This window comes from Emydura macquarii, unplaced genomic scaffold (genome assembly GCF_026122565.2).
Source record: "Emydura macquarii macquarii isolate MOO-44397 ecotype Brisbane River unplaced genomic scaffold, CSIRO-AGI_Emac_v2 contig_1353, whole genome shotgun sequence".
Lineage (NCBI taxonomy): Eukaryota > Metazoa > Chordata > Testudines > Chelidae > Emydura > Emydura macquarii.
In genome coordinates, this window is record NW_027131490.1 from 982,086 (window position 1) to 1,004,851 (window position 22,766).

General features: G+C 39.1%; 1 protein-coding gene across 1 annotated transcript in view; it reads left to right on the top strand.

Annotated features, from left to right (window-relative positions):
* Positions 1–13,393: 13,393 nt before the first annotated feature.
* DTHD1 (death domain containing 1) overlaps positions 13,394–22,766 on the top strand; it is a 36,653-nt gene continuing 27,280 nt past the window's right edge. Inside the window, exons 1-3 of the mRNA XM_067551575.1 lie at positions 13,394–13,676; positions 20,857–21,685; positions 22,214–22,544. Coding sequence (XP_067407676.1) covers positions 13,394–13,676; positions 20,857–21,685; positions 22,214–22,544 — 1,443 coding nt within the window. The remainder of the gene's footprint in view (positions 13,677–20,856; positions 21,686–22,213; positions 22,545–22,766) is intronic.

Consider the following 22,766-nt stretch of genomic DNA (forward strand, 5'->3'; position numbering starts at 1 on the left):
GACTAACTCACCATATCTGCTTCCTGTGTGCGTTCAGAACCACTCCATCTGACCAGTGCCCTGGCTGGAAGGGGATGGACACCTGCCTGAAAGGTAGGGGCAGCACTGAGCTCTCCACTGGGGCTTGAACTCCTAGATTCCCCCTTCCCACACTCCCCTCAGCCCATGCCAGTGCTGCTAACCTGCAGGGTCTGCAGACTGGGCCTACTCAGCAGGGAGCTTGCTGATGAGGCTGGAAGCACTTTCTCTTCTCCCCCTGCCACCTCTCAGTGGCAAAGGGCCAGTGATCCCTCCTCCTCTGCTATCCAGGAAGGAGGGGGCAGGAACTAGGCTTGTCCAACACTGGCCTGGTGCAGTGGGGCAAGGGCAGGTGCCAGGCACCAGTCTGAGTTGGAATGGGGAGGGAGGAAGGGAGGAAAGCCTGCTGCTGGGGAAGGGAAGGTATGGGACTGGCTGAGAGCTCTGGGATGAGCAGCAGTATTGATATTCTTACCAACAAGTTACAGAAGTATGGGTTGGATGAATGGACAATAAGGTGGACAGAAATCTGGATAGATCATCAGGCTTAGGTAGTGAGCTCCATGTCAAATTGGCTCAGGTAGTGAGCTCCATGTCAAATTGGCAGCTGGTGTCAAACAGAGTCCTGCAGGGGGTAGTCCTGGTGCTGGTTTTGTTCAACATCTTCATTAATGATCTGGAGGATGGGGTGGATTGCACCCTCAGCACATTTGTGGATGACAATAAGCTGGGGGGAGTGGTAGATATGCTGGAAGGTAGGAATAGGATACAGAGTGACCTAGACAAATTGGAGGATTGGGCCAAAAAAATCTGATGAAGTTCAACAAGGACAAGTGCAGAGTCCTGCACTTAGGATGGAAGAATCCCATGCACTGCTACAGACTGGGGACCAACTAGCTAAGCAGTAGTTCTGTAGAAAAGGACCCAGGGACAAGTGGACAGTGGACAAAAAGCTGCATATGAGTCAATAGTGTGCCCTTATTACCAAGAAGGCTAATGGCATATTGGGCTGCATAAGTAGGAGCATTACCAGCAAATGGAGGGAAGTGATTATTTTACTCTATTCGGCTCTGGTGAGTCCACATCTGGACCCGTGTGTCCAGTTTTGGGCCCCCCCCCCCACTACAGGAAGGATGAGAGAGTCCAGCAGAGGGAAAATTATTAGGGGGCTGGGCACATGATTTATGGAGGAGAGGCTGAGAGAACTGGGCTTATTTAGTTTGCAAAAGAGAAGAGTGAGGGGGGGATTTGATAGCAGCCTTCAACTACCTGAAGAGGCATTCCAGAGAAGATGAAGTTAGGCTGTTCAGTGGTGGCAAATGAGAGAGCAAGGAGAAAGGTCTCAAGTTGCAGTGTGGGAGATTTAGGTTGGATATTAGGAAAAACATTTTCACTAAGAGGGTGGTGAAGCACTGGAATGGGTTACCAAGGGAGGTGGTGGAATCTCTATCCTTAGATGTTTTTAAGGCCTGGCTTGAGAAAGCCCTGGCTGGCTGGGATGATTTAGTTTGGGTTGGTCTTGGTTTGAGCAGGGGGTTGGACTAGATGACCTCCTGAGGTCCCTTCCAACCTTAATCTATGATTCTATGAATGCTACAACTCCATTACACCATCTTTATACCTATGTGATTGTTAAATCAATGACAAAATTGGTGTAACTGAGTGAGGAATGAAGAAAAATATATACTACTTTTCTTTCTCCTACCAATTCTTGAGACCCAAAACAGTTGTGGGATGGTGAACTGGCTTATCTTCTGGTTTATACATTAGCAGAATTGTTAACCAAGTTCCAACTGCAGAAACAGTCTTTAAATTACACTGAGTTGTTGTACTCACATTGGTCCCAAAGTATGAGAGAGAGACAAGAAGGATTAGATATCTTTTATTGGAACAGTTCTGTATAAGCTCTCAAGCTTGTCTCTCTCACCAACAGAAGATGATCCAATACAAGATATTACCTCATCACCTATTCTCTAAATTACATGCTCATTTATGCTCACTAACCCTTCTGAAGGCAAGAGGGTTACTCACATATGACCAAGAACCTAGGCTGAGAATAAAGGGTTGCACAGATATAACTGAGGAGCAACAGTTGACCTACTGATTTGGGGGGGGGGGGGGGGGGGGGGGAGAAGGAGCACAGGAGGAACAGATTGATGATACATGAGCCAGTCAGAACCCAGCTTGACCTTCAGGTCTCAAAGGGAGGCTGCAGGGCAAGTAGAAACAAATCTCCATCTTCTTATTTGTTGTCTGAACAAAACTTGGTATGGAAATGTTTGAGACACAGTAAGCATGGAAACTTGTAATATCAGTTTTATAGAAATACTTTCCAAAGTAGAATCATACTTTAATATTTATAACTAGTCTCATAACAGACTTCTTTATACACTGTATTTGGTAGACTCCATTATATATTATCTCCCCTCCCCACCACCGTTTTCACCTGCACAAAAGAACCTCATGAAAGCACAGGATGAGGTCTCTATTCAAGGGGCTAGATAGGAAGCTTGCTGTTCACCCAGGTTATCCTTTAATAAAAAATTCATATAGAAAACAAACTCTCTGCCCATGAATAGCTGCTGGAAAGGCAGTGGCTAGTTTAAAGCAGCTGGTCTTTAAGTTATCTCCACCCCCATCCATGATTCCCACAGTGCTTCCCTAGCTCTTAGTTCCTTTTAGAAAAGTCATATTAAACAGCCCTGCTTGTGAGATTCTAGAAAGAACAAAGTGAAAAGATCCCAGACCACCCGGGAAGCACGGCTGGAGGCAAGCAGGAGGGGCTGATGCTACAGCAGGAGATAGACAATGATGTTGATTCTGAAGTCTGTTCTGCTCATAGCCATTCTCAGTATTGAGTGTTAGGAACAGACTAAATGAGAGCAAACATCCAAAACGAAGCCATTTTAGTCAGACAAAGAATTGTGATTTTTTTTTTTTTTTTTGCTTCTGATTACAGTTGAGTTATGCTAACACTTAAGGAATCCTGAATGAAACTCCTCATTTGAGGAAAAAACTTCTTAGGACTAGATCCTCAGCTGGTAGAAATCACTAAAGCCCCATCAACATTTAGCTGAGCTACACCAGTTTACCTGCTCAGTATCTGGCCAGTCATCTCTTCTTCTACCTCTTCCACACAGATTAGGAAGATTCAAGTTTTCCTCCTAGCACAGTGTCGTACTAAGGTATCATACAAACAAAGGGCTAAATTCAATTTTAAATGATAGCATAATTGCAAGCATAATTTGGCCTTTAGACATTGTGCTAAGGTGCTGACAAACTGAAAACAGAGGCTTCTACAGCCTCTACCGTTGCAAAATTTAATAAAAGACAATTAAATAAGCACTACATTAATACTGGATAGAAAAAGTCAAAGCTTTTCTTACATAGTCAAATAATGTGACACTATAACATCAGTCATGCTTAACTATAACCCACTGAACTCACTGCCACTGCACAGTACAGCAAAGATCTTAATAGTTAAAGGATTTACATTTTGTGCATAATTAAATAGCCACTACCCTCTCCTCTTTCTAATCCCTCCTTAATCCCATTTTGACACCTGAAAGAAACTAGCCGTTGGAATGGAAATATCAGTACAGTGATGCATATTTCATAAAACAAGAAGTGTACACAGGTGCTCAGGTTGGGTATTTTGTAGGGAGACAAAAGATAGTACAAGGGTTTTTTTAAGTACACGTTTTGATTTTATCATCTTCCTTCACTCTTCCTGTTTTGCTTGTGTTAGGCCTAGATCCTGCAATGAACTCTTATGTAGGTATACCCTTGCAACTGCTCAAAGCCTCAATGGGGGCTCATTGGGGCTCCATATAAGCCCCTGAAGAGCTCACTGAAGAATTGGAAGTCTTAGACTAATCTCATGAGGGCCGAAAATGTATCTTTGGGCAGCACCGAGCATAATATTGGTACTACCATAATACTAACAATAGTTAATAAGAAGCTATGATTACACTAGTTAGAACAGAAATGCAAAAGGAATATAAAATCCTCATACTTCAGAACATAAACTGGCCACTAAATGCTTGGAGTCAGGAAGAAGTTTCCTCTTTGGCCATATTATTGTACAATTGCCCATTACAGGGATTTTATGGCTTTCTTTGAAACATCTAGTACTGGTCACTGTCACATACAGAATAGTGGATTGAATGGATTACTGGTCTAATGAGGTATTTTAATTCCTATGTATGTAAGAACTTCTCTGCTTGTTTCATTGTGCTACTATGAACTGCTATCATAGCATAGAGCACATTAACATCAGACAGGCAGAAAAGTCTTTATAAATCTATTCAAATACAAATAGATCTACAAACTCAGCAGAATGCTTTTGTTCACAGCCAAGCACTGAACTTTGAATTTAATAGATGCAGTATAAACATAAATCCTTGCCTCTCCGTAGCATGCCGTAATCTACCATCCGATCAGCACAAAGTCCAATTCCTTTATGATCAGCAATGTGTTAATATTAAGGTATTCTGAAAGGAATGCGTCTACCCTCTAAATGCTAGTACCTTAATCTAGCTATGTATTTTGATCCCTATATTTAAAAAAAAATGCTGCATTTTGTTTTTATTTCCTCAGATACAAGTTGACATGAATGTCCTGTTTTTTTACATATTCACTGGAATATCCACTGCTATTCACAGATGAATATTTGGTCTGTTTAAACTTCATACAGTTTATTAAAATTTGTGGTGAATTCAGAATGAGAAATAGTCAGATAAATGTATTATTTCAAAAGGAAAACAAAGACACAAAGGAGCTGATTGCCTACACTGTTACACCAATTTAGCACTAGTGTATATTCATAGAAATCAGAATTGCAACACTGTAAAACTGCCAAAAGGGACTGGAGAACTAAGGGTGAAACCCTGGCCCCACCAAAGTCATTTAAGGAGATACAGAGAAGTGTACCAACAAAAATGTACCATTTAAAGAGCAATCCTCTGTCTACCTCAGTGCTCATTCTTACGTTGCTTTGATTTTTCAAACATGACAGCATCACTGGGTATTATGGCGATATTTGAGTCAATGGTGTTTGATGTCCGTAGTCAGACTGAGAGGCCACCTACAGTTTAAAACACCAATCAGTTCCATACTGGTCTAGGACTACATTTGTCAGATAGGCAGATTGTATGACTAAAACTAAAAATATTTTATAAGTACCAATCTGGTATTGATGATTATTTTTCACTGCTAGTCTCTCATGAAGAAATCCTCTCACTAAGTCAGATGAAAGGCACAGGCCAGCTCTGTTCTTCTGAGGCTCCTATTTTAGCAATTGGACCTCAATAATGGGCAAGATGCCTGTACAACCCTTTCATGGGAGGTTTTTAATTATTATTATTGCTAGTTAGCACCCACTATATTCATGTAATGACGACATGTCATCACACTCCACAACCTCCACTGTCACATGCAGCAACTGCCCTCTGCATTTACTTTAGGGCTACACACCCTGGGCAGGGTCCCTGAATAAAGGTCACCTTTTGCAATCCACCCTGAAGTGTTCTTAAGAGCTTTCAGAATTGGTCTGAAATTAATATGATTAAACTCAATATAGAAAAAGTGCCAACTACTAGACTTAGAAAGGGGGGGAAAAAAGTCAAATGCACAGCTAACAACAGGAATAATTGACCAGGTGATAGTACTGCTGAAAAAGAGATCTGGGGGTTATAATGGATCACAAATTGAACATGAGTCATCCATGTGATGCAGTTGTGAAAAAGGCTCATATTCTGGGATGTATAACAAGAAAGTCATAATCATCCTGATTTACTTGGCATTGGTAAGGCCTCAGTTGGTGTATATTATGTCCATATATACTGTGTAGGAGTATTTTACATCCTAAATACTCAAGGAGCTGACTGAGGAGATATCTGAGCCATTAGCAATTACCGTCAAAAAGTCATGGAAGACAGGAGAGATTCCAGAGGACTGGAAAAGGGCAAAATAGTGACAATCTATAAAAAGGGAAATCAGGACAACCAGGGGGATTACAGACCAGTCAGATTAACTTCAATACCTGAAGAGATAATGGAGCAAATAATTAAACAATCAATTTGCAAACACCTAGGAGATAAGGTGATAAGTAACAGTCAGCATGGATTTGTCAAGAACAAATCATGTCAAACCAACCTGATACCCTGTCAAAGAAAGCTAATAGCACTTGTGGATAAGCGAGAAGTGGTAGATGTGGTATATCTTGACTTTAGTAATGCTTTTGATAATGTCTTGCATGACCTCACACAAACAAGGGAAATACAGTTTAAATGGAACTATTATAACGTGGGTGAATAACTGGTTGGAAAACCATACCCATAAAGTAGTTAGTGGTTCACAGTCAAGTTGGAAGGGCTTATTAAGTGGGGTCCCCACAGGGATAAGTTCTGGGTCCAGTTCTGTTCAATATCTTAATTGATTAGTTAGATAATGGCATCAAGAGTAAAATTTCTCTTGTTAACCTCAGAGGATAGGATAAGAAGCAATGGGCTTAAGTTGCAGCAAGGGTGATTTAGGTTAGACATTAGGAAAAACTTCCTAACTGTCAGGGTAGCTAAGTACTGAAATAAATTGACTAGGGAGGTTGTGGCATCTCCATCATTGGAGATTTTTAAGAGCAGGTTGGCCAGACACCTGTCAGGAATGATCTGGTTATTTTGTTCTGGTTTGAGTGCAGGGACTGGATTAGAAGATCACTCAAGGTCCCTTCCAGTCCTATGATTCTATGGTTCTATGTCCAATTCTGAATGCCACACTTTAGGAAAGATGTGGACACACTGGAGGAAGTCCAAAGGAGAACAATAAATATGATAAGGTTTAGAAAACCTTACCTGTGAGGAACGGATAACAAAACTGGGCATGTTTAGTCTTAAAAAAGAAGACTGATGGAGGTTCTGGTAACATTCTTCTAATATGTTAAGGAGTGTTAAAAAGAGGATGAGTTTCCCTGTACACTAAAGGTAGGACAAGTAGTAATGGGTTTAATCTGCAGCAAGAGAGCTTTAAATTGGATAGTAGGGAGAGGTGTCTAACTATGATGATAGTTAAGTTCTGAAATATTTCCAAGGACAGTTGTAGAATCCACATCATTGGAGGTAAAGAACAGGTTAGACACGAACCTGCCAGGGATGGTCTAAATTTACTTGGTCCTGCCTCAGCACAGAAGGCTGGAGTCGATGGCTTTTCGAGATCCCTTCCAGGCCTACATTTCTATGATTTGAAGAGCAGGCTCTACACAGTGAAGTTTTTACATTCCTTTAGTACTAAACTCTATTTAAAATTAAATTGATACCATTTCCCCTTTCTTGTATCTGACAATCTCAAATAGTCTGTTCAATGTTATTTCCCTCAGAATGTTGTATACTGTATCTTAAAGCTCCCCTTAATCTCCACATCTCCAGAGATCAGACCTAGTTTCTGTAACATTTTCAAATAACTAAGAAACTCTACTTTCTTTATCCTCCTTGTCTTTTCAGTTTTATTCATTTCAGTAATATTTATGTTACTACTAGTCTACAACTGCTCGGAACATTTCACATATGGCCTTGCTAGTCCCTTATATTGCAATGATGAAATCATTTCTTCAACGTAACATTTAGGACCTGTGTTAAGGTGTGCATTTGCTATGCCTACGGTTATTTAAATCTCTGGAAAATATTTCAGGGGTTTAAGCAGTGCAGAACCCAGCTTTTTCCTCCTGCTTATAATTTTGTAGCAAATGACCATTAAAAATGAATTCCTTTCTACCCTAATTTTGTAATCTTTCATTTCTTCTCACTGTAAATCTGCAGGAGAATTTAAGTTGTATCACTCTTAATAGATATCCTTTTGGTTGTGTATATACTTCAAATTTCACCAATTTACTGCACCTTCTATGGCATTTATACAGAAATGTAACAAACCCTTACTAATTTGATTCATAGAATCAGGGACGCTTGAGAAGGAAAACGACTTACCAAGGGCCAGATCCTGCTACTGTTACTCACATGGAGTATCTGAGGAGTAAGGGACTACTCACACACAGAAGTGAGACTATTCTTGGAGTAAGATACTACTCAGCAAGAATAAGAGGGCTGAATCTGACCCTACAATATCAAATATTTATATTATGGTAGCACTTAAAGGCCAAAACCAGGTTGGGCTCTTTTATGGACTGTCAAACATTTAAATAAGTTCATGCCCTAAAGCATTTAGTCATTTAGTCCAACCCATAAGTACAGTACAGTATTTTACAAATCTCAAATCCCTCCCCTCCATGAGAACATCCTGTAAATCTTAAATGTGTAATTATTTTCACTATTTATATCTCTTCAATAAGGAATTATTCTGGCTTTAGTAACTATACAATATCACAAAGAACAATCTGCCACAGTTGTTCATCTGCTGAAATAAATTGGGCATGATGTTGTTTCTTTTTAAACTAAAACTCTGCTTGTGTTACATAATCAGCTGAATACAACAAATTCTTTAAAACAGCCATCATGCAGCCTGTATATACACTGTTCTAGCATAGCAACTACTGTTGCACGGTAAACAAGCCCTGAAAGCCAACTTACCTTTGAGTACATTGCTCCTTCATCTTCATGCATGAGATATTTCTCAACAGCCATCAAGTGTTGGAATTCAGATGTCCAACAAGAAAGCTGTCTGTAATTTCCTTGTGCTGTAAGGGACAAAAAAGCTTAGTAATAAGTATTTAACTTCCTTAACTGTTCCTATAATATATAATGATATATTCCTATAGAGAACTTTCTGATTATGGACTTTTGGACCATGAAGTTACATTTTTTACAAAGGTCTCCTTATTTCCATATTGTGTTCAAGATTACAGAGAGAACCAATATAACTTTCATTTCCAAGGTTTAATATTATTCATTCATTCAACCACATATTGGAAAAACAAATTGTTTCACCTTGCATTACTGAATGGGTTTCAAATAAATGTGTTTTCTAAGTTAACTAATGTATTCTCCCAAATATGCATAGGGAATTCAGGACGGTAGCATGCATTAATGCAAATAGGAGTTAGATGTAGAATCCCTTGGTGCATCAGGAAAATAGATATTAGGTGTAGCAGAGCTTCCACCTTCTGGAAGAACTTGTATATGTATCCCTCATTTTTGAGGGATATTCTATATCACAGGATTCTACTAAGATCTGCTACATTCATCATAGTTTACTATACATCAAGCAAGATTTTGGTATCAAGTTAATTAACTATGTTTCATTTTATAAGTTTTGAAAGAGAATTAAATGTAAATTCAACTATTCTTTTTACACAAAAAGTAGCATCTATTCTCTTCAATCATGTTTGAACAGCCACTAATTAAGTATATATTTTGAGGAAATTAACACAATGGGCCAGATCCGTACCAGATATAAGGTGGCATTGCTCCATTAAAGTCCATGAAGCTACATCAATTTCCACCCTTTGAGAATCTGGCCCAGTAGCACCAATGACATATCATTGATCTACATAGTAGCATTGTATTCTTTTCCATCCTGTTTCTTATAGCTCCTAAAATTTTGTCTAGGAGGAGGTAATTATTCACTTCTAGTCTAACAAAATATGACTGATCTGCATAACATTGTGTTACTGTCATAGAAACTCTTTCTTGCTCTCCCTATCCAAACCTCTCTCATTGAAAGTAGAGCTATTAAATAAGTAGCCCTGAATAATCAGAATTTCTAATGAGTTAATGACTTCCATACATCTTTCTGAATGTTAGTGGCACATTGTCAGCCTAATCAAGCAAGCTAGTATGATTTCTTTAGCTTTCCTTTTCAATGTAGTATTACTGCTGTTTTCAGTTTTACATTACAGCCAATCTTTTTAATTTGATTAAGGAGACTTTTCACATTTAATAGTAAATATGAGCATTTACATGATGATTGACATCTTCAAAGCACTGTGCTGACATTACCTAATTAAAGGGAAACGTCACAGGGGTATTGTGTGGATGACTTTTATACCGCAATAGCTTTAAAAAAAATCCAATTGGAGCTATGTTTATTGTATTACTAGCAGGCCATAAAAGGAAGCATTCAGTAGGAAAACTATATAGAATGATTTTATCATAAAGTATGTCTTATACAAAATCTTTGGTATATATTATGGGCCAAACCCAACACTCTACTATGCTGTGCTAATGGGGATGAGAGCAGCCTTTTCCCTTTCAAAACCATAGTATAATTCTAATCTATTGTTTAAGGAAGCACTAGGTACTACAATGCTGGCCAACCCCATGATTTTGAAAACAAGTGATCTGCTATTTTAGTGGTACTGCCTACACCCATTCAGCTAGGTCTTGATCTAAAACTCACTGGGTGAAGTCCTGGCCCCATTTAAGTCAGTAGACGTTTCGCCATTGATTTCAGTGAGGCCAGGATTTCAGCCACTGAAATCAACAGGAATCTTTCCATTGACTTCAGAAGGCTTTGGAATAGGACCTTTATGGTACATGTACATTTGATCTGGGAGGTGTGATTTCAAGCTCAGGTAGACTACCTGCTGTAAGATCTGAGGCCTTGTTCTTTTGGCTAAACAGTAGCAGCCATATTAAGAGAGACAGCAGCCATAAGCTAAAAAGCATGTGGTGACATCTTCACATCCCCAACTAAATTACATCAAACAAATGTAATATCGGGATGTTAAGAAGGTGCTATTGTCCTAATAACACCTACCACAAGATAAAGAAACAGATCTCAAGATGTTTAAAGAAAATTTTGTTTGATAGCATTCTGCCTGGCAAGAAATCACTTATCAACAGTTGTAGTTGTAAAACCTACACTTATTGTTTTGTCTTTATGGTACCCACTTCTCTATTGTTTATCTGAATGATTTCTCTCTGGTTCTTTGATTGTTTCTGTCTGTTGCATAACAAAGTGTGCAATATTTAAATTAACTAAGGTGTTGGGAAATGATTGGTTAAAAACTGTTCCTTTATGGGCTAGGAGTGGTGTTTTGTAGTACTTTAGTTTAAAATGATTGGTTAAGGTATAGCTAAGCAGGACCCAAGTTTTAACTATATAGATTGAGGTCCAAAAAGAAGTTCTTTGGAACCTAACTCCAGGACACAGCTCAAGATCAGAGCTGCCAGATCTCAACATCCTGCTAACCAGATTGTGTAGCTAGAGACCCCAAATGATTTAATCCTGACTGGCCACCAGGAGAAGTTTGTCTGCCTTATTGGAAGTGGTGAGCATTGTATGCTTAGCATGTGTATTCTGTTTTGGTAATTGTTAATAAATAGAGAATAAGGCTATTATTGTGTGAGGCTCCTTCACTGGTAAGAGACATCAAAAGCCTGTGGAAGATTATATCTGGAGCCTTATGGACAGGAATGGGTGACCCTGAACCCTAGCGTATGAAATGGGTAAGGGTAGGTGCCTTTCCCCCAGAGCCCTATGGATTGGGAAAGTTGAGGGTGCTTTAATCAGGTTATGCCTTGAGCCCTATGGATTGGGGTTAAAGGGGGGGTACCCTAGTGTGCAAGCACTGCACTTGCTCTCCTTGAGTTAGCATGCTAAAAACAGCTCTGTACCTGGGGTGGGATGGGCAGAGGCTCAGGCTAGCCACCTAAATACATAACCACCAGGACCCCATTTTCCACAGTACACATTACTAGAGAGACATAAGCTGCCTTTTTCTTAGAAGGAATAGCAGCATATATTACCTACCTTCAGCCAGCCTGTTCTGTTTCCACTGGATGAACTGGTGATTCAAGTGTTACCAGCACTGCTCATCTCTCCTACCATCTGTGCATAGGTTCTCACAAGGACAGAGTTTTTCCCTCTAGAAAAGGCATGGTGAACGCTCCATGGCTTGGTATTAGTTAAAAAAACCAAAAAAGTAAAAGGTGTACCTATATTTCACACTTCTGTTAATCAGTTTTTAAAGTGTTATATGTAGCTTTAGTGTTAGCACTTTAGATACTTGAACATCTACTGCTTTTTCTTTACCCTTTCAACTAAAATAAAGGCATTTCATTACATAACATTTCTTACATTGTCACTACCAATATTACACAAGTGTGTTTGAAGATCTTTTTAACCACTAAGTACTGTTGCCCTTTAGATCTCAGGACATCTTTACAACTTCACCAACTGTTAAAGGGTTCACTTACTGCAGAAGTACCACCTTATGGCTAGGTCTGGGATTAGCCTTTGCCCCATCTCGCACCCTGTTCCATCAGTTACTCACCCCTCACTCCCTCTTCATGACTCATCCCTCCAACTAGGTCACTATATAGTCCTCCCCTTCTGGCATAACAGAGTGCCATAACAGTCCAAAGCCCTTACAACAGGTCTTCAGCCACAACTCTGGGCCCTATTGTCTATTTACCCTCTTGGCTCAGGGCTTTGAGTGTTTTTACTTCCTTACATCAGGGGGCTTTATGCTATCTTCCCAGTGGCTGGTAGGGGAACCCAGGCCCTCCTGCTACACTGGGTCCAAGCCCAGGGACCCTATAACCAGCAGCCAAGGTCTGCATAATCCTACTCCTTGCTGCTGTTTCCCCTGGCTTTTTCTTATGCAGCCTTTCTTCCCTATATCATTTCTAGGATAACACATCTCTCAGGATTAAGGGCCCCAAAATTTTTCCGCCTCCTCACCACCTCTCTATTCCCAGAGAATAACTGCAAACTCTCTATCTATGCCCTCTTCTGTTACAAACTTCCTCCCTTTATAATAACCAGCCTGCTTCTGCCCAGCTGGCCTTCATGTTCAGTGAAGCCTGGTGCAGCCAGGTGCCATAACAGGCCTCTCAGGTCCATATTAACCCATTCAGGGCCTGTGGGAGGTATACAGCCCATCGCACTAACTAATAAAGCACAATTACAAATGAAATGGAGTCACCTGAAATGTATGAACGGACATGCCTAGGGAGTCTTTGTAACAGTTAATGCCAGTTTGCTGGCAAAAGCTTTAAGTCATTCATTGAGATATACTGTCTACCTGCCACACTGCAAAATCACAAACAGAAATGTATAGTTTGACTTTCAGAGGTGTTGACAATTCTATTGAACTAAATAAATGCAGATGCTGAGCTCCCTTGAAAAATCGCACCATTGCTATATACTTCAGTAATTATATCTTGCTGTACTTAGGTTCATACACACTGACATCTCTTTGTACACCAGTCCTTTTAGTTCCAGGAAAGCCACTCCTTTTTGTCACCTAGTAACTTTTTAACAGTCAACATCAGCTCAGAGTTTCAGAGCCAGGTACTTGATTTTTCAGTAGGACTAGGATACAACAATTTTCTTATGCCCTAATTAAGTTACAAACTGAACTTACAATATTTTGCAAGAGACCTACATGTGAGAAGTTAGAGTAATATTTTCTAAACTTAAAATGGAAGTAGCTGAAAGTAAAATAACACTTTGTACAAATAAACCAAGTCAAGTACTGGAACAGATTTGGCATCAAAACCTAATGATAAGAGAGACACTTCTTAAGAGTGACCTTCAGGATAATGAAGATACAGTGGTGTGTGTGCGTAGATTGATCTTTCTCATACAAGAGCTCAGCAGGTCCCTCAGCCAACAGCTGCAACACAATACAGAGACCCTACAAGACACCTGCCAGCTATTGAATACTCTTCAAAACAAACACAAGCAATTGGTTCCAAGTCAAGGCAAGTAAAGATGAGTTTAACCATAAAGAGAATTTATTTAATATATAGCAAGCCAATTTTTGCCCTCTGATGCTCATGTGAAGTCATATTTGACATTCATTGGAACTTCAATATTTGGTCTTTCAGTGGAATATATTTTAACTTTTTTTTATCATTGTATTTTTCTGAGAGATAGTGTGTTGTAAGAATGGTTTCCATGTAGACTAATGAGTTAACTGAATTAATATAAAGTTTCCTTATCTATATTGTTTTCCATTGTTACTTGTATTAAAAAGACACAACTAAAGGCCAATTCTGAGTCCTTCTGCCCTCTGGTCCTGCACAGCTCAAGCAAACCAGAAAAATCTTTCCTCAATCTTGAATTACTCTAGAATTTTGCCTTCTTAATGTAGTGTTAAACTAGTCTGCTAATAGTATTTAATTACACAAATTTACATTTAATGGTTCAATTATGTGATATAGTGTGGGATTCACATTAAAAATAGTTTCCTGACAAAGGATAGCATGCTTTTACAAACAAAAAATCTCCCCCAAAATTCTACCACATAAAGAATATTTAGCAAAATATAGCAGAAAAATATAATTTCTGTATTTAATAGTATCCTAGTTTAGCACACCTTGATTCAGAGATTGAGAAATATAGTTTCCTGCCTCAAACCTTCAGCTATGCCTGTACTTACAAGTCTTAGGTCTATAGTTTTTGTAAGATATCCAAGATCATAGAAGAGTTTTCTAGTGAGAAAATACCTGCTTGTAAATTGGTTTTCCCTGTTGTCTATGTGATCTGTATTAGCTACTTTCCATTCATTCCAAACTCTCTGACACCTTTTTCCCAAAAAAATTATTTTCCACAGTCTCTCCCTTTCATATAAAATAGTCAGTTAGTAAAGAAATTAGGAAACTCTTAAACAGACTGCCACTGTATTCTGAAACTGGGTTATATCAGGTCAGAAAAACAAGAAAAGCAAAGTCCTTAAAGTGATCATGTACTTTAAAAAATGCACTGAAGGACATTTCAAGGTTAACATTGTAACAAAATGTTGGTAAATAGTCTAAAATTACTATGCAGTGATATGGTTCAGCTTTTAAACACATAAATGTCAGGAAATTCAAAGGTACATAAGACAGGCAAACCTCAGTTTTCAGAATGTCTCAAGAATATATGAAAACAATGAAACTGAGGAAACTTGAAAATTTCAGACAAAAACTTAAATATGTATTTCCAAGTTTCAGATCCAAATTTCAGGTAATGTGGGTTTGCATAACTAGAGTTTACATGTAATAGTATCCACAGCATCTGTAGCAATATTTTGTATTACTGTATTTAGTGCCAGTTTTAAAGTCTTAATATGCATGTTTAGTGTGCATAATCTGGTGTATATACTGTAAGGAAAATATGAGACAAATTTAAGGTGAAATGGTTTAATGGCTGCAACTTTATTTAGCAAACAACACACAAATTTAAACTACCTAGATGCATGCAAGTCGTTTCAGCTATAGTGGGCAACCATGGTGATGTTTTAGTAATAGCCTTAAGCTCTGGATCCTACATATAGTATTAGGTAACAGATTGGTCACTTAAATAGACTGGTGAACAGGTTTTGTAAGCCTTGTCAGGTGATAACCAGTGTTAACTGTATGCTCAAGCCTCTGTCCAGAGTTTGTGTCCAGCTACTACTCCCCTTCCTGTTACACCAAGTGGATCTCAGATGCAGCTGAGAACTCATCTTCCTCCTAGTCCCTTTATCCATTCATCCACTCAGGAATCCCTTTCTTTATACATTTATGATCCAAAATGTAGACTCCTCCACATATGGCACCAGATGCATCAATATACATATATCTGAAATGTGAGAGTGGCAGAGAGAGATTGATACATTTAACTAAATAAATAAAATCCCATACATTTAAATGCATGTTGACAGCAATCTTCACAAGTGGGAGAGGGAAAGAAATACATCCGCCAAATCTTAGCTTTTCAAAAGCTTTTTGGAGTCTACTCTGAGGGTTGAGAAAATATTGGACAAAGCATGAAAGGGATAGAGCACATCACCCACTGCCTTTTTTATTCTGTTTTACCTCAAAGGATTAGTGGAACAATAGGAATTTTCACCCTAGTAGGCCATCTGGAAACCATACTTGAGCTCCTCCCGTATCACGTTCCTGAGATGACCAATGGGATAGTCTCAGAATGATTGCCCCAAAACTGAAAATTTAGTTAATTTCTCTGTATTAATTTTAATTGTGAGTTATGGTATGAACCGTTGTTTTGTTTTTTACATCAGGTGGACTTGCCTAGAGTTCTTACACTAGGTACTTACATTACAAATCAAAATAAATATAAATAAAACCACTTTTTCTGTTATAAATGGACAGAGTACATGCCCTTTACACATTGGTTGAGTTGCAGTTGCAGCTATTTCAGGGACATTGTGTCAGGCATCAGTTGTGCCTCTGACTGCTGCTGTGGTGGTAGGCTGGAAATTGCTGGTGTAGATAATGAAGTAGGGACAGATACAGGAGTAGAATGGGACTTTATTCTAAAATGGAGTTCCTTTTTAGGCAAGAACAGTATAGGTCCTTATCAGGGACATTTTGGGATTCCCCTGGTCACCTCACCAAGTGTGCTCTAGCTGGTCCATAAGGTGAGATATCTTGAATAGATTATGTTTATTATTTGAACCATGCACAAAGCTTTTCTATTAAATCTGTAAATGCAGAGTAATTCTAATGAAGACAGTGGAGTTTGTCAGATTTACATTAGTAAACAACATGCACAATCTAGCCCCATAATGGTATACATTTAAGCCAGTAAGGGTGTATGCAGAGCTTGCTAGTTTCACTCACTTCACTTGTTTATTCCCCCAAACTATTTTTTTTCACTCCCTAAAAGCATTCATTCTTTACTGAAACCTACAACTTTTGAAGTGTGAAATCTTAGATCCAAGCCATTTTTGAGTTGCCAGTGTGAAAAAATGCATCTGAACAATTCATTTCCAACTTCAAAAATAAAAAAAAACAAAAAACAAAAAACAAAAACAAAACCCAACAACTTTTCATACTCTGGTAATTGAAAAAACATTAAATACATTTTATTTAGGTCTTTCAAATGTTAATTGCTTGGCTGAGGACAAATATAAGAAATTTTATTCAAAACTGCACAGTTTTGGAGACAAATATAAGCCACTGAAAATGAGGACTGAAATGAAAGGCCCATCTAAAATATAGCATCACAGCAATGACATTATCATATAACACAATTATTTTTCATGTAGGAAACAATAAGGTATTGATTTATCCAGACAACTTACTAATTAGGTGTGACAGAAGGAGCAGTGAATGAGAGCCACTAGATTCTAGGCAGAAGTGAATCACCATATTTGTGACTCCTTTTTCTTTCACTCTCTCGATCTTTTGCAAGTGGTAAGTGCTGCATATGGCGTTTCATCTCAATGACTTTTTTATTTGTATTGACTTGCACTGAATTTAACCTCCAAAACAAGCCTGTGCATATCACACCGGAGTGAACAGAAATATGCTGGGAAATGTTCCCAGAGGTTTGTAATGCATCTAATAAATGAAGAGAGACAGTTCCAAAACCCTCCAACTGCTATGCAGTTGACAGCATGAGGCTTGGGGGTTGTTATAAAAGGGATATGTCTGAACATTTTTTCTTTGCAAGAATTTCCAGGAAAGGGCATAAGACAAGACAAATCAGGAAAATAAAATAATCCATTTTCTTATAAGGTCACCTTGTGACAGATATGGCAATTTCTTGTCATATGCTTGGGAGACCTTCCTGAATTAAGTTCATGTATCTTTGGAATCCATTGTATTACATGCATGGTTTCCGTATTATTGTGGGCTGGGATTGTATGTAATCTCTCGAGGGGTGCAGTTGTGACAGATGCGAGACCTGAGGGTTCAAAGGACTATACTGAACAATGTGCCTGACAAGAACGCTTTTTGTTCCAAAAATCCATTAAGTGATTTTCCTGGGGAATACCTAATGGGAGGTGAATGCAAATTCTCCACCTCTGGTTATGCAAAAATCCTCAGCCCTTTGAAGTTATGCCCCGAGGAGTGGGCCATTATCTATTGATCCTCTTGTATATGAGGCCAAGATCTAAGGCCCAAGTTGTGTAAAGGAAAGACTGAACTAGCCATGGTTGTTCTGGTTCTGAATCTGAGATAGTAATGAACTCCTAATCATGATGAAAACCCAGTTATGAGTTTTGAAGGACTGACAGCTACCAGAGCTCAAGGCTGGAGCTGGAGTGATCAGCTTTTTAGCATGCGTGTAGGTTCTTTTATTGTTTTAAATTTGTTTCATCTGTAAAGTTTTCACCTTAAGAATAAATGTGCTAGCTTAGAAAGAGCAGTGTGGTAACGTGTAACCGAAGGCAGTTACACTGTTCATAGCCTCTGGAGAGAAAGCAAACTGCAGACACTGGCCTATTTAGGCAATCTGGCTTAATGGGGATATCAGTGTGGGCAGGGAACTGTGCAGCTTGGAAAAACCCCAGTTAGGAGTGAGAGAGACAGGGGTCTCCACCCAAGAGAAGTGGTCACTGTGGAGCCTGTAGTGTAGGTGCCCTTGGTCTTTGTACTCCTCTCTGTCCAGAAAGGTGAAAATGTCCAAGGCCTTTGTCCCGAATAGTAGTGCAGCAAAATATCACGCCATGTTCTCCCCCCCCCCACCTTATTCAATTCACACTCTATTTCAAAGCATTTATAAAAACAGCCAAATGAGGCTGTAAAACGAGGAAATAATTTGAAATGTATACCACCCATGGAGAAAGGTACAGGGGATCTGCTTTCATCTACCAGATTAGTTTTGCTGACACGGTCTCTCCATCTGAGGTTGGTATGTTCCCTGTCTTATCTCCTCCTGCTGGTGCTGGTTCTTCTTCTCTTCTCTCTCATCCTGGCACTGCCACAGCTGATTTTCCAGATGCAATCTCTCCCTCTCTGGCTTCTTATGCTCTAACTATTGATCTGCCCAAAATTTCTCCTGCACTGGTGCATTCTATCCCCATGAGACATGATTGCTTCCTCTGGCAGCCTCTTCCCTGTTTATCTCCACGGAGTTGGCTCCAAGATTTTCCCCACCTGCTGGACCCTCTGCCAGTGGCTGAATGTTCCCTGAAAAACTGGACCCTCGTTTCTCTTCTGGTCATCAGAATACAGCAAGTCGACCAGCTGCACCCTTTTCCACTCCTTAGTGTTGCATGGCTTTTTGCTCATAATTCAGGTGCTGAGCTTTCTTTAGCTCTTCTTATCCCATTTTTTCCTCTCTCTTTTTTCACTATTCCTTTCCCTTAGAGGCCATGATACTTTTTCTCTGTCCTTTTTCCTTCTACAATATTTGCTTTCACTGCTGAACTTATGAAGTTCACCCTGTCATAGATCTCACGTATGCTGCCACCATATATGTCACAGTTTCAGGGTAACTACACTCATATTCCTCCCTTGTACTCCACCAAGGGCACCCACTGGGATCCCACTCCTCAGTCATCACCTCTCTCTCCCTCTTGACAGGGGTTTTTCCAGACTGCAAAGTTCCTTGCCTACACTGTGATATTTCCAGCAAGCCAGATTGTCTGAACAGACCAGCATCTATGCTTTACTTTCTCTCTAGAGACTATGAACAGTATAATTGCCCTCAGTTGCAAGTTACCACACAACTCTCTATAAGCAAGCACATTTATTCTTAAGGTGAAAGCATTACAGAGAAAACATTAAAACAATAAAAGAACCTACACACATGCTAAAAGAGGTCACCCCAACTCCAACTTCGATCTTTAGTGGGTGTCAGTCCTTCAACACCCACAACTGGGTTTTCCTTACGGTTACAAGTTCATAATTGTTTCAGCTTCAGAATGAGTATAACCATGAATAGTTCAGTCTTTCCTTTACACAACTTGGGCCTTTGATCTTGGCATTATGCATCAGGTGATCAGCAGACAATGGCCCACTCCTCAGGGCATAGCTTCAAAAGGCTGAGTTTGGGCGGGGGGGGGGGGGGGAGGGGGGATGGAGGGTTATTTTGTTTGTTTGTTTTTGCATAACTGGTGGTGGAGAATTTGTAGTCAACTCTTATTAGATATTCCCCAGTAAAACTACTTAACAGTTTTTGTTCCATAAATCCATTCTTGTCTGGCACATTGTTCAATATAGTCCACTGGAACACCAAATCTCACATCTTTCATTTCTCTCTCTATAAGGAGGTTACGTAAACAATTTATGTAATACAATGGACCTCAAAGATATTTAAACTTAATTTAGTAAATTCTTCCAAAGATGGCAAGAAATAGACACAAATATAGGAATAACAACCAATTCATGTGTTTCCACATACTACTCCAATAGTGTTGTTAGCTTCCATCAGAAAAAGTCTCTGCCATCGGTAGGGTTTGATACTGCAAGGTGCTTAACTTTAACCATGTGAGAAGTCTCGGTCACTTCACTGGGTTGACTCACATGCTTAATTGCTTTGCTGGATCAGGGCCAGAGTGCTCAGCATCTTGCAGAATGAAGTCTTACAGTCAGAAAGGTAATTAAGATTGAATATTGGACTGCTCCTGAGCTAATTACAGCTATTATGCAGCAGTTTTCTGATTTTGATTGGTTGTCATTAAGAATTTAGCTACTGTCTGATCATTAAGCTAGTATTAATTAAAAGTACTAGGAGGGCTGAGACTACATGTCATTCATGTCAGCCTCCAGTTCTTCGTAAACTAAGTCACTCATATTCACTTTGCTATAGAAATAAATATTTTATTGTGTATTAAATAAAAAATGAAAGAAAAGAGACCGAATATATTATCCAGTACGTGGCAGATGCATAAGCCATTTGCATGTTACTATGGAGCTTTGCACATATTAGGCCATGTAGTGGTAGCCGTATTGTTCCCAGGATATTAGAGAGACTAACTTCTGTTGGTGAGAGAGAGAAGCTTTCAAGCCATACAGAGCTCTTCTTCAGGCTGCCAAGTACCTTTCATAGACCTGAAAAAGAGCTCTGTGGGGCTCGAAAGCTTGTCTCTGTCATCAACAGAAATTGGTCCACTACAATATATTACCTCGCCCGCCTTGTCTCTCTTCTGTATGTATTGACTTTTTTGCACACTATCACTAATACTTCAGTGCCATTCAACAAATTACTTTTTTTTTCTAGAGATCATCACACTTGTGGAATATCTTCAGAAAATAAATGAACTCTTGCTGGATACATTTACACAACTCCAAGAGGCAAAAAACAATTTTTACGATATTAGATGCAGACATGATGATGAGTCTCAGTCCCAGACTGTTCAAGATGTTTCCAATGAAACAGATGTGTGTGAAACAGAAAAGCCACATTATGAGCAGATATCCGATAGTGTTAGTCAGCCAGTCCACGTAACGTCTCCCATGAATGAAGGGAAAAGTCTGAACATTCTCCAAGTCCAGTCAAGTGAAAACAAAACAGTGGAAAAAGAAATGTCTATATCAAGAGAAAAAATATCTGACCAAGAACAGGCAATAAGCAGAGAACCCCCAAAGTTCATGGAAAATGAAGATCACAAGCTATTTCAGAGTTCACTTCCAGAGCAAAAAGATTACAACAGAAAGAAGGAAACTGATGGAGCAAGATCTTACAGTAAGAAATCCCCAAACACAGCTTTTCAAGAAGTTCCTAGGAGCAATGGAGATGATGTAATTGTATATGGAAGGTCCAAAGATATCTGTGATAGGTCTGTAATGAATCTTTCTGATGAAGAAGAACAGGCAGTAAATGTAGAACCCCCAATCCAGATGGAATATGAAGATCACAAACCAACAGAGAATTCATGTGAAGAAGAAAAAAATAAGAAAAATGAGGAAAATTATGAGGTTACTAGGGGCAGCAGAAATGATACAACTGAGTCTGCAAGATTGGTGAATATATGCAAGACACCTGCTGTGGATCTTTCAATAAATTATTCAGAAGAAGTGGAAAGATCGAGTTCCTGGATGAACAAAGAGTAAGTGCCTGGTCTACTTTGTAAGAACAGAAATGTGTATGCAAAAGTTGGCTATGTGTAAACACACATCTGTGTGCACTCGAGTCACTGGACATGCATAAAGGGTAGGTCACACTTTAGTGCGAACACTTAATAAAAATGTGGTCCTGCATTGAAGATTTTAATGTAGCTTCCTGAAATCTTGAGGTCATAAAGAGTCAGATCCAAAACTCATTGAAATCAGTAGAAAGACTCCCATTGACTTCAATGAGCTTTGGATCACATCCCAAAATTAGGCAGCTTTCTAATTATTTGTAAAGTATAATTTTTTAATAAATGCCACTTACATGTTTGCAGGGCCTATGTACTTGTTAGTTAATGCAAGTGTTTACTGATGAATTCCCTGTGCTTTATAAGAACTGAAAAGATAGGTGGATAATTTGGATGTATTTATTATTTAAATATATGCATCTATTAATTGCTCTATTTCTTACGTAATATAAGAAAAAGAAAAAAGTCCAGAGAATAATAATGTGTATTTTTCTGCAGATTTATAGCAGAAGTGAGTGGTAAGATTGAACATGAAGCTGCCTGTTACATAACAGCACCTTCCATCATTGTAGAAAATTTAGTATGCAGGATCATCAATGATATGAGTTCCTTGGTAGTGGAAGATTCTGAGGAACTGGTCAGCAATGTCATCAGTGTCACATGTGTAGACTCTGGTAAAGTAATCCCTTTTCCTATCAACATCGCAATCCCATTCATTGCACGCTACAGAGGAAACTATCGAGACATCATGGTGAAGATAACTGATACGAACTTTCAATCAAGTTACTTAACTCCCATTTCCTTTGAAGGATTCCAGGGAAACCAGAAGGTTGGTAAATTTTTATCTGAGTACTATGGAAGTGTCTATTGTGGCTCAACAGTTAAGGTTGAGTTGAATTTTGCAAGTAAAGCAGTGATTAATAAGCCAGGCTTTCCATCGTGAATTTCATATATTGCTAAGGTTATCTAAACATGAAAACCCACGTTTTCTAAGATGACCACTAATTTTGGGTGCTTCAAACTTCAGGTGCTAATTCACCCCTCCAAAACA